This window comes from Sitodiplosis mosellana, unplaced genomic scaffold (genome assembly GCF_009176505.1).
Source record: "Sitodiplosis mosellana isolate CC-2019 unplaced genomic scaffold, AAFC_SMos_1.0 Smas_scaffold_59, whole genome shotgun sequence".
Taxonomy (NCBI): domain Eukaryota; kingdom Metazoa; phylum Arthropoda; class Insecta; order Diptera; family Cecidomyiidae; genus Sitodiplosis; species Sitodiplosis mosellana.
The window spans coordinates 343,514-356,029 of NW_022595301.1; the positions used below are offsets into that span (position 1 = coordinate 343,514).

A 12,516-nucleotide genomic window follows, 5' to 3' on the forward strand; every position below is an offset into this window, starting at 1 on the left:
TTGATAATTATTAAAATGAAAGCAGCCATTTATTGAGTTCGAAAGAATTCTCGTGATTTTTGATCTAGCGAAACGTCTTTGAATCTGAAATTTTTGCTATTTCATGCGACTCTTGGTCTTTTTTACTCAAAATTTCGAAATTATCCCAGGTCTAGTGGGAAATTTCATCCAATTTATGGATGATGTGGAGTATATTCTAAGGTTAATTGCATCCTGAGTATATTTTTGGTGATCAACATTTGAAAATTTCCGCATGAAATTCGAGAAATTCAATTTTTTATCCACCATTTGCCAAAATCTCTTTTCAAGCTCTTGCTTGAAACATTGGGAGATGATGACTTCGATTTCAACCAACTTCCGCCAGGTTTTAATTCGTTGTGAATATTTTTAGAATCGTCAGAGAGTGAAAATTTCTCACTGAACAATTTGGAAGGTGTAAAGGTCTTGCAATTTTAATTTGGTCATCATCAACTTAGATTTTTTTTCAGTCACATTTTTTAAAATTAAAAACCAAAGATTCTATGTCATTGGCAATTTTTTTCGTTTAAAATTAAAAACGCATTATTATGCTTCGTATATATATTGAAAATCAAACGTCGTAGCTTGAATCAACATACATTTCGCTAATTATGTGTGAGAAAATGTCGATTTGCTATTCTTCAGAGGCGAAAATTGGTTCGAAAATAGATTTTCATCAAGTTGAGAAATGTCTGGACTTTCTAAGCACAATCCACTTACGATTGCATGATAAAAATAGCCCACACAGTAGGTTTCGATGTGTGTTCATCAGGATTACGTTCAATGCGCAAGTGTAAAAAAATGATCTCAAGGCGATTGCCAAAAATGTGAAAATAAAATGTTGAACGTGGGCGGCTTTTCGAAAGACCGTTCGAATTCGTTTCGTTGGCGCTCAAGCTCAGAAGTAAAAATAACGAATTTTCTGAGATAATCTCAGCTCACTTTGGTTATGAACCTGATTGAAAATCTCACGAAGAGGCTAAATGAAAAACTCACGACGAAGCTGATTGAAAATAAAATCTTGCAAAAATGTCAATGTTCATGTTTGATAACATAATCAAGTCTTCAGACTAAGACGAATTTACTTACGGCAATAACGAAATTTTCTATGTTTAATTCATAAAAAAAGTTCGATTGAGTAAAAGATGTCTTACAACACAATTGATCTTACAATGATGTGAGAAGAATAGCGAATAAATCTCCATAGTTAAAGATTACCAAAGAAAAAAATCTCTATCAGGTTGTTGAAGTCATAAACACTCACTGACTCTGAAATCAGAAACCCAAAGAGATCGACTTTTTCAATCCCAATATTCAATTCAACGAAAAAAAAAGAAAAATACTTTGCACGACACTTGTACGAAACGAACAAATAAATAAACCAGCAAATAATTCCAGTTGAGTAAACCGTAAAACAGACACTTTTCGTATGAAATGTAATATTTCAATTCATTAACAAACTCCACAGAAAAAGAAAATGTATAACGAAAATTATAAAAAAAAATTTCCTAAAAATCACACAGCTGCAAGCGAATCGATGTGATACTTACAAAACGAATCCGCGTATTGAACAATCGCCGACGAACTGAGAAGCAGTTTGAGCCCCTGGGTAATCTTCAGCGCGAGCGCTAAGACAGCTACGAGTGTTGATATATAATATGTGTGGTGTGATGACTCAGATACATACACACAAAAACGATTCGTACGAAGGTGAGCGCACAGTTGAGAGATGGGAATATGTTGAGCAAAATCGGCGTTTTTCTCTTTCCTACAGTGTGTGTGAGTGAGTCGCACGTATGGGTTTTTTTTATGCTCTTATGCGTGTTTATACAAAGTATCAAGTTAAAAGTGTCTAAAAATAACACACAACACACAGTTCGAATCTTCGTTCGCTATAACTGATTCAAAAAGGAATGCATTGAGAAAACTGTTAATGAAGCAAAATTTGAGCAGCATATGGGAGCGAGTGTACGTGTGTTTGTGTGTAACAATAATGTCTATAGATTACACAACCGCCTGCGATCGAGCGCTGTTTTTTCCCTAAAAATCGAAAAAAAAATATATTCTCAAATTGCATATGAACAGCGCGCAGAGCGGAGAAAATGTTTTGAAACGACCTAAAAATAAAATCGTAGAAGAGAAAATGAAATTGTGAATGGGCGATGTTTCGGATTCGCGGCAAGAAGTTGTTGGTTTTCTTTGCCGGAAAGGCACCCACTCAACAGATATATATTCCTTGATCTCATTGGTTCGTTCATTTTAGAGTATTTTTTTAAGATTTCAATCTATTTTCCATAGATTGTATTTGAAAACTCGGTGAATTCCTTTGAATAAAATGCCGCGGTTTTTCAACTAAATTGACTTCAAATAGACTCTCTTATGCAAATTACAGACCTATGATGCAACAGGATGGATCGCTATACGATCAAGTACCAATTATGCGTAAGTTCAAAATTAAATAAAAACCAAAACTTTATTCAATTTCAGCCAAATTTCTATTCTTCATTTATCTCAATAGATTCAAAGCAATCAAGTTCACTCTATTCAGACATTAATGGGGATGATGGCGAAACCTCAGAAAAGTCCAGGAATTTTCGCAGTCGTGCCAATTCATCAAGCAGCATTAATACAGCCATTAGTGGTAGCAGTGTGTCATCGATGATAAGCATTTCTAGTTCTAGACGTAGTCATTGGCCATTCGGAAAATGAAATGGGATTTATAATACAGTATATGGGACACCATTCGAGACAGATATTTTCAGAACTATTGAGAAATTTAACGGTTTTTTCCTTTTCAAAACCAATTGTTATAAACACTTGATCACGCCATTAGATTGGATCATGCCATTAGATTAGGCCGTCAACTGAATTTCGAACAAAATAAGTTAAACAATATTTATTGCAAACACCTTCAATTGTGCCACTGATAAAACAATGATGAGCATAATTGTTATATGTCAAAATCAAAATAAAAACAATTCCAGTGTAGTTTTTGTCCTTTTGATACAGTTTATTGATTGTAAAAGAAATGTATTCCATTCATACTTTTGTTCATTTCCTTTGTTCGCGTTGAACTTTAGTTTCACAATAATTACTTGAAAATGAAAACCGAAATAAAATAAAAATGTTTCCTTCTTAACATTTTCTTACTTAAACTTGTTCGTTTTTAAATTATAACTGCACAGAGAGGATTATGCGCTTCTCAATGCAGCTACTTCGGACCACGGAAACTAACGCTACATTGATGTTTTATTAGCTGGCCCTGGACTGAACATTGTTCATTGTATTGAAATGTGGAAATCGGAAGCCCATTCGGAATTTCTCTCTCAACAAATTTACAATTTCATGGTTATCTGGGCAAATTGCATTTTGAACTTTTTTTGCTGCTGCTTCTGCTTCGATTGTGAATTTCCTTGAGAGAAAGTTCTTCAACCGACTTTATGATGATCAGAATCATCAAAACCAATGCACATCTACGGTGGAATGCACTTGTTACAAGTGAAAACATTGCATATTTTCACGGAAATTTAACACGTTTTAAGGGCATCATAGCGAATGATTATGGTGCGGCTAGCAATGCATGCGAATTAGAGCAGCTGAACATGAAATAGAAATGTTTTTTACTTTATTTCTCGTGCGCGTCTTCTATTCCGGTGTGATTCACCGTTTCATTTAAATATATGGCTTTTTTTTCTCTCTTCATATGTTATTTCATCGTAAATTCATCAAAAGAAATGAATATTATGCACATATTAAATGCTAGAATTTTGGTTGGAAGAGTTTGAATCAAAAATTTTATTCGAACAAATACATAAGGCTTAAGTTTGATTTTTTATTCGAGTTGAGGCGATAGAAAATATGGAAAAGATAATTTCAGTTTGTGCCACAAAATATGTAACAGAGTGGAATGAAATGAAATCAAATTCTCGAAACCAATCGCCGTATTTATTTTGACAATCCGCACAATTTAGCAATCACACCTGCGTAAAGTGAATTCATGGAAAGTATTTTTTGTCACACTTCAATGAGGTAACCTCATGCGACTACTTTCATTATCTGACTCAGAAATGGTAAAGTGTAGTCTTCTTGTTGCAAATTATTCATGTAAAGTCAACGGTAATAGTTATCGTTCGGTGTTTGAAATAGAAAAACGATAATTGTCATGAAACATCTGGGTGACACATTTTGGGATTTTTATGATATTTTTCGTAATTTTTATGGCGGTTTTTGTCACTTCCGTTCAAAAGTCGACGTTTTCTTACCAATATTTGCCTTCATTATTATTAGACACACATTTAGTATCAGTTGAAATCATTTGCTCTCACTCACTAAATAAGTCAGTTGAAGTCAGTTAAATGTTAAAGTCATTCTCCTCTCTTTGTTCAAACCTTTCTAATGGTCAAATGCAATCATCGCCCTAGGAATTAGCACTTGGAATTTCTATTTGGACTTAGCATCAAAGGATATCTTTAAGGCCTATATGCAACTTGAGTGATAAAAATAAGGATAACGAAGAAGCATTGATCATTTCAAATTCTATTTTTGTCACTCGAGACCATTCCGGTTAAAAATACTACTTGAAAATGAAACTTCATAAGTTTAACTCCTTTTTGTTTTATTTTTTAAAAAAAATATTTCAATCTTTTCATCACATTTATTTATTTTATAGGAACTCATTCCAGATCAATTTGGATTTTTCAAGTCAAATTATCCTCATCTAATATAAAAGCATCTTTTTCTAACACAATTATGAACATATTTAAACAACAATTGTGATTATGGTATTAAAGTTATTAAATGGGTAAATAAAATGGTATAAATCCCGTGTCTTCAAAAACATCATATCCATAGTTGATCAGTTAAATTAATAAGAAGGTCATACGTATGACCAATAAGAAGGTCATACGTATCACACAAACTCTGGCAAAGATTTGAGTAATAACAGCAATATAAGGCAATGTAAAGCATCAACTCCAAATTTAAAGGCTGTGCGTCTCGTCACTATAGACAATGTATAGAAATTAGATTATTTTGTAAAAATACTCAATTATGATGGTAATTTATTGCCGCGAGTGCATAATATCAAATAATATCTACGTTACATTTGCATCAGTTGACTGATTTTCACCAGTCGACTTGTCGGCTCTACTCCAAACATAAATCGAAGATCTGTAAAGAATGTATTTTAGTTTTCTGATTAAATTCTCTTTCTATAGAAATGAATTATCATTATGAATATTATTTAATCAACATTGATTCGACGATAGATTTTTCCAAAAATTTGAAATTTTCTTACAATTTCGTAAAAATGAACAAAATGATTTAGCAAAAACTGGCATTACCTCAACGAATTATCCGGAGCAGTCTTGGCCAAATAATAGAGTAAGATGTGCAACAAGACCGTCCAAGTTCGGAAGAAACCCAGAAAGAATCCGACCACACCATAGAAAAAGCCAAATAATATGGTGAAAAATATTTCAACGGTGATAATGGCAAAGAATACAAGCAGTAAGACAATTCTTAGCATGCAAAACCATCTGCGATGGTTTTTCGTTGGCATTCCAATCACTTGATAGTATCGTTGTGCGAGACATTTTGAGTAAATCCAGTTCAATGGGAATTGACAGAAAAGTAACTGAGTAAATCCAAGGAAACATGTCATTCCTCCAGCTAAATGCGTGCCCTCCACATAATTGCCGATATACATAACCACTCCATAGTGACCATCAACTAAATCCGAAACTACCCATGGTCCAACCGTAAGATAGACGCAGTATAAAATCAGCGGCCAAAAGATTCGATCCACAGATGATAGGATCCAAAATTGTTGAAACAATGACATGGATGACCGGCAGCTGCTATGCCTTCGCCGAAGGCAACCAACTGAAATGAATTTTCATTTCAATGTATGGAAATTACATGCTCGGCAGTAAATAGGTTAAATATCACCTTCCAATAGATAGAAAATTCAAAATCATACCTTTGACTAACTCATGCCAAATTCGCAGGAAAATCAATGGAACAACACAAATAACCCAAGATAACCAGAAGAGAATCTGAAACACGGCGGTGGCATCACTTCTCAGAATGAGTCGCGCCCATAGGTCAAATTGAAGCGATTGTTTTTCATCCAATCGAAACGGTTGTATCACTTGTTTTTCTCGATCCTTGTTATCCACAACAGTCACTTTTAAGTCATGCAAACCATTTTTATAACGCTTCGCGTCCCATGGAACGACGAAAAAGTTATCATTAATTTGCTGGCAGATCTTGTTGCCTTCGGTGCCTATCTCTACCGTACAGTTTTTGATCCCCGATGGAGAAAATGCTAAAATTCGAATATGCGTTGAATCTGTGTGGGGTAATAAAATTGAACGTAATTATTTTTTCTTCATGTCAATACAATGCATTGAAGATGATCCGAAAAGAATCTTTTCAAAAGATGGATCAACTGATCAGTCATAAATGATCTACACTGTACACGGTATACAGAGCTGGTGGCCAGTTCTTTTTGTACCTAATTGAATCGTCGATTCATGTCGATGCGGAACATAAAAAAGTGCATGCTTCGGGTTCGTAATCAATACAATGGGCCAAACACCATTATAAACATCGACAAATGAGAATAGCCCATGATCGATTGCAGCCACTCGAAATTTTCTGCACCATTTCCAATCGCCGACTTCAAGCTCAAGAAAACTTTCGTCTTGCAGTGCGTACATTCGGGGAATCAATCCAGAGATGGTGTGAAAATGTCCACACATGTAAGCTAAACTATTGTCATAATCCCTGATTATCCGACGCAACGAACGATGGTCCTTGTTCATTTTTGCAATGTTCATGGTTGGATAATGACCGAACCAAATTGTGTGATTGACTCCTGCTTTTTTGGATTCATCGACCAATAGCTGCAACTGATCGGTGTCATTTTGCGTTAACATGCCAAAAAAATTGTATGGCATCTTAGGCCCTGGCTCCAAACAGGCATCAACAGCAATGAATGAATACAAATCACCATTTGAACCCTTAACTATTTCCATATAGGAGCGTTTATGCTTGGCACCTTGGACGGAATAACGCTTGAAATGGACATCGTTTGACAATGGCACGTTGAATGTATCTGAATGAAAATGATAAATCAAAAATGAAACCAAAACTCACATGTATCCCATGTAGGGGACTTATGTTATTGCCATAGCCAATTCATTTCAAGGAATTGAAATCGAAAATAATGGAATTTCTTCAATTCCGTGACTACTCACCATGATTTCCACGAATATCAAGCCAAATCGTTTTGCCCGTCACATTAGCTTGGGTTAGAATGTCCTGATAAGTTTTCCACTCTACATCATTCTGGTGCGATAAATAGAATGCATCTCCTCTTCCATCAGTTAAATCCCCTGAAGCCAACACCACCGGCGGTTTAATTGCGTCCAGTGTTTCAGTTACAAAGTTTCGAAAATCAACGATTCGTTGCTTATCTTCTAGATGACTGATGTGAAGATCGGAAATCTACGGAATTCAGTATGAAAGCAATTTATTGAATGCCCGTATCAATGTATCAAAATATTGTCAACTCAGTTGATGTTAACAAATTTCAGTTGGTTGTTGCCAAATGATTGGCTTACTTTTATATGGTTATATCGGATTAATCAGATTTGAAATAAATTGATTTGAAAATCAACAAATAAATGTCTAACTAATTTGATTTGAAGGGTTTTGCAAAATAAATGAAATGAAAATTGGTCAAATCAAATCAATATTGTCAAGCTTGTTTGATTTGATCTAAAAATCCAAAATTGACAACATATTGAATGATAATCTAAGTAGTGCTAGTCAAAAGGCAGCCAAAACATTGGAAATTAGTTAAAAATAGTCGACTATGTTGACAATATTTTCACCAATTAAAACACGTGCAAATAATAGAATCAGCGATTCTTATCAAAATTGAAACTATAAAAAAACTCTTCTGATATTCATGCACCTGTACAAACCAGAATAAATGGTCCGGATGTTCATTCATGTGTATATTTTGTACTTTAACTTTAAAACGCTCGTCACGCTTCTGAAGTTCTTCTTCATCAACGTTATCAGCATAGCCGATAAATCGTATCATTGATATTGATACCAACAACAGGCCGATACACAGAATTATCGCAAATATTGTTGATCTCATTGTCACAAGTTATTTGTCAAGTTCATGCGAAATCGGATGAAAAAGGTGGTCTCTCTCTCTGGAACCTCTGAAAAATTGTAATATAATTCATAAAAATTCTTGTTATTTTTTGAAGTTTTTGTTTTTTGTTAATTTAAAATAGTTTTCGTTTTAATGAAGTTTGTCACGTAAACTTACGTCAAATTTGTTTTTACAGATAGCTTCTACTCAACTTTTACCGTTAGATTCCACCGACCATCAATTCAAGACTGAAAAACTAATTCAGTTTGTGGTTTAATCGATAATTTAATTGTTATTAACAATCGAAAGAATAAAATCAAACGTTGACATTCATTTTTAATCTATTGATTAGAACACACGCGAATCGCATTGCATGAACATTATTTTATAAAATGTAAAAACTGATTAATTGCAATTATCACGATAATAGATCTCTTTATTCTTTATTGGAACATGATATACCGTAAATTGGTTTTATGTCACTGCTTTCACTTTCGAAGAATATCGACCAAAAAAAACTCTTTCATCGAAGGAAATCGTGATATTTCGACTCGTCGAATCATTGCCACTGAATTGCTTTGCTTTTGTTATGTTAATGCCAACAATTCCGTTGTTTGTTTATCACACATTGGTGTGAATATTCTTCGCGGTAATGTATAGTCAGATAAGCGTAGATCAATTGTTTATGTGCGAGCGTTGTGAGTCACAGCTTTTGACTTTTTCTCTGGTGTTGCCACTTTTTGTTTTGATAAAATTCACCTAGTTACGACTACACTTGCGCTCAGTTGAGTGAATACGTTTTGGTGTGTGGAACTCAACAGAGTGTCCATTGTTTATCGATGGTTTGAAAGCAGGGTGTTCATTTTGTACAAATCCTGTATTCTAAACATATATTTTGTCGAAATTTGTACGGAAAATTTTGGTGAATGAAAAAAAATGAAATTTCTTATTCGTTTCTTCTATGGAATAAAAATCAATTAAATAAAAAAAAACTGAATTGTTGAAAAAAAAACAGAAACTTTGAATTTAGAATATGATGCAACTTTTCTTTCTCATAAAATCGAATCAACGTTTTTTCTTAAACAATAAACACTATGAACACGTTCATGTAAATTAGATTTTGAATTTAAAAAAATTGTAAGATGTTTCAAATTACGTTATGAAACTTCGTAAAATAAACCGGCATTCTCACCAGCACTAACAAAATGAATTGTTGATGAAGAAAATGAATTCAAGCTAGGAATTGAATGCCTCTGTCAAAAGATAAGTCTTGATATGAACAAAGGTAAATAAACTAAATCGATGTTTATCTGAACGATAAACACAAGTACTTAATTTCAAGTGGTAAAAGTATAGCTTTACAACTAGGGGAATATCACGCTTTAGAATAGTGGCGATATGTTGAGATATTTGATATAAACATCAATTATATGATATAGATCAGAAATGAATGGATTTTTCAGAAATTTGAATGCCAATTGAAACTTTTTGGAATCTGAAAATCGGTCCAATATTTCAAATCATTTTCTGAAAAAAACTAGAATTATAATAAAAAGGTATCAAAATCTTCTGTTGGCCACTTAAATTTTTCGGTTGGCCACAAGTGGCCAAGTGGCCAGTAGGTTGGACAGCACTGGCGTAAAGTGTACTTACTTCGAAATTTGTGTGTACCTTGCAATCGAAATGTGTGAGAGAGATTAGCTTGAACAGAGACAAAAAATTTTTTTATTCCAATTGGTCAATGCAATCCAATAATTTGACCTTAAGCTTTTGATGAAAATCGCAAAAAATGTTCGATATCAAAACGAAAATAGAAGCATGCTGTCACCAGCAGTTCTAATCAAAATGATTGCTGCGTAAATTTGGTTTTATTGTCATTAATACACTACAAAAGTCACAAACTGTAATGAATATTTGATGCAAAACCTTAAATCAACCCACCGTTTGTCGCCAGCATGTCTGGTTCTATACAAAATCAATGAAAATCACTAGTTTTGAGTACAAATATAGCGGTAAAATAATAAAATGGACAAATCGTCTGTTACAATCCCAATGACACTAAATAATAGCACATACTTAGTAGTACTGCTTGGTAAGGATTGATTATTCTTCGAAGCTTATTGTGTTGGAGAAAAACCACACTCATTAACAAAATTGCCACATAAAAAACGCAATTGATGATGCAGTTAGTGCATTGTGAAAATACAGTTCATAAAAAGGATTTTATTTTGCAGTTTTTGACTGAATTCTATTTGCAAAATTATTCGTATGGCAAATTATTATTGTGGTTCGGCCAGAGTCATAATTCTACACACCGATTGCCGTTCGATTTTGGTCATATACTCCACTTAAACTGTAAATAAACTTTTAAGCAGCTTTTCCTTGTGGTTACTACTACTTTCAATGCCATATCATACATGGCTATATATTAACAGAAGTCAATCCTCTGGAATTTACGATAAGGGAGAATGGACAGATGTTCATTTGTCATACAGTAATGATCAGAAGCTTAAGTACGACTATAAAATTCATTATTTCTATGTTTTATTGTCTTATTCATTCCAAATTTAGCTCATAATCTAAAATGATTGGATTAAGCTTTCGAATGCTTATTGCAATTCTAACTGAATGAAAGATTTTGAAGGTAATATATCGGCCGCCTATGGTTGGAATATAGGAAAACTCGAGTATTAATAATTTTGCGTTTTTCTATCAATTTTTTTCTTTATTATTGCCCTACAGCATTCACCGATTAAATTTTTCATACGATATATCAATGCCACCCACCGTTTGTCGCCAGTGCGTCTGGTTCATTATAAATTAGTTGAAAATTACAGGTTTTGGCTAGGCAATCGCACAAGCAACCAGAGGGTGCAATTCCCATTATAAATTATTTGATTTTCAATTCAACGAAGGCGCAAATACAGCGATAAAAGATCAAATGATCGAACGGTCTATGAAAATCCCAACTATGCTAAATAACAGCACATACAGAATGGAAAATAAGGCTAGACACACTTGAAGTTTTGTTTACGGCTTATAAAATCCAAGTTATCTCCGTTGTTTCTAATTAAATCACTTTTTGTTCAGACTCGCGGTAATTGAACGTCACTTGGAACAGTCAGGCGATTATTTGAAGTAACTATGTCGGCAAATTTAACAGTCAACGCAAGCAATACATAACTTAAGGAGTTTTAAAGTCCCGCTAATCCAAAATCGGCTTTCCGTAATAATGAAGGTGAAACATTGTCAGCCGTCCTGACTCAGCACCAGTTTTATGTCTTTCGCTGTACTTGACAGTACTTGTAATGCTACAAGGGTTTATCGTTATTATTCGAAGCTAATTTTCTTTAAAAACCACAATCATTAACAAAATCGCTTTCAGTGATTTAACAAAATGTCGTTCGGAAAAAGGATTTTCTTCTGCGGTTTTTGGTTGGGATGGAAAACATAAATTCGTACAGAAAATTATTGTTATGGTTTAGCACCATAATTCGGCTAACCGATTGAGGAAAATGGTCAATTGAAGGCTTAATGGCAATTTCCTTGTCGTATATAAGGCGAATATTGTCTTTAAAATTTCAGTCAAATTTTTGGGCGAGTGCTGATACCGTTATCACATTTATCGAATAAATTCTTTTCGTGAGAAAATTGAGAATAGTGAGCAATGAAGGCATTTAAGCCACATCAGCGCATTTTCACGTTGATGTGCGTCCTGCCCATACCTGAAAACAGTGGTGCGTGGGAGAAAATCGTGCGATTAATCTTTGGGTTCACAGTATCAATGAGTGTTTCATGTAGTTTAGTGTCAAGTATAATTTATGTCTCAAAGTATGCAAACGATGATTTGGTCGAATCAGTTAAAACAATCTATCAAATCGCTGCTTACTGCAATGTTACCTATATGATGGTCATTGCTTTTTTGAAGAGAAATGATATATTTGGGATTTTAAGGAGATTTCAAGAGATTTATGATGCGAGTAAGCAGAAGCCACAATTACAATGCTATAAGAATTGAATAAGATTAGGAATAAGTAAAATGAATTTCAAATTTCAGATAAAAGAAAACCTTCATTACAATATTTGATCGAAGCAAATGATAAAGGCAAAAGATTAACCAAATTATTCATGCAATGCTCCGTCGGATTCATTTTGTCGAACGTAATTATGGGTTTCGCGCTGATCCTCTACTGTTTCATCAAATACGGACAATTTGACTCTGATCAACTCTTTTTGCCATACAATTACGTGGATCCTTTGAACAGATCGAAGCTTATTGGATGGACTCTGGAATATATATACCAGGTAAGTAAAGGTGGTGA

At 33.9% G+C, this 12,516-nt stretch overlaps 2 protein-coding genes across 12 annotated transcripts in view; both read right to left on the reverse strand.

The window, feature by feature from the left end:
• LOC129570465 (tropomyosin-2) overlaps positions 1–1,909 on the reverse strand; it is a 34,917-nt gene extending 33,008 nt beyond the window's left edge. For 3 of the 6 annotated variants that reach the window (XM_055450079.1, XM_055450080.1, XM_055450086.1), the window contains exon 1: positions 1,569–1,708. The gene's annotated coding sequence lies outside the window, so the exon portion shown is untranslated. Of the gene's footprint in view, positions 1–1,568 lie in introns of all 6 variants that reach the window. The other 3 variants (XM_055450085.1, XM_055450084.1, XM_055450087.1) reach the window with 3 other exon arrangements.
• A 2,707-nt stretch (positions 1,910–4,616) lies between these two features.
• LOC129570453 (transmembrane protein 62-like) lies at positions 4,617–8,916 on the reverse strand. 6 transcript variants are annotated; one of them, XM_055450060.1, is made up of 9 exons: positions 8,657–8,916; positions 8,413–8,535; positions 8,003–8,261; positions 7,281–7,530; positions 6,536–7,138; positions 5,999–6,370; positions 5,361–5,901; positions 5,121–5,187; positions 4,617–5,019 (listed from the first exon to the last, which is right to left on the reverse strand). In XM_055450060.1, exons 3-9 carry the CDS (start codon positions 8,192–8,194, stop codon positions 5,017–5,019), a joined length of 2,028 nt encoding a protein of 675 aa, XP_055306035.1. In that variant the 5' UTR covers positions 8,195–8,261; positions 8,413–8,535; positions 8,657–8,916; the 3' UTR covers positions 4,617–5,016. The 6 variants fall into 6 exon arrangements, with proteins under 6 accessions (XP_055306035.1, XP_055306033.1, XP_055306032.1 ...); XM_055450058.1 differs by having other exon boundaries at positions 8,372–8,442; positions 8,657–8,915; XM_055450057.1 differs by having other exon boundaries at positions 8,372–8,450; positions 8,657–8,915.
• Between the last annotated feature and the right edge of the window lie 3,600 nt (positions 8,917–12,516).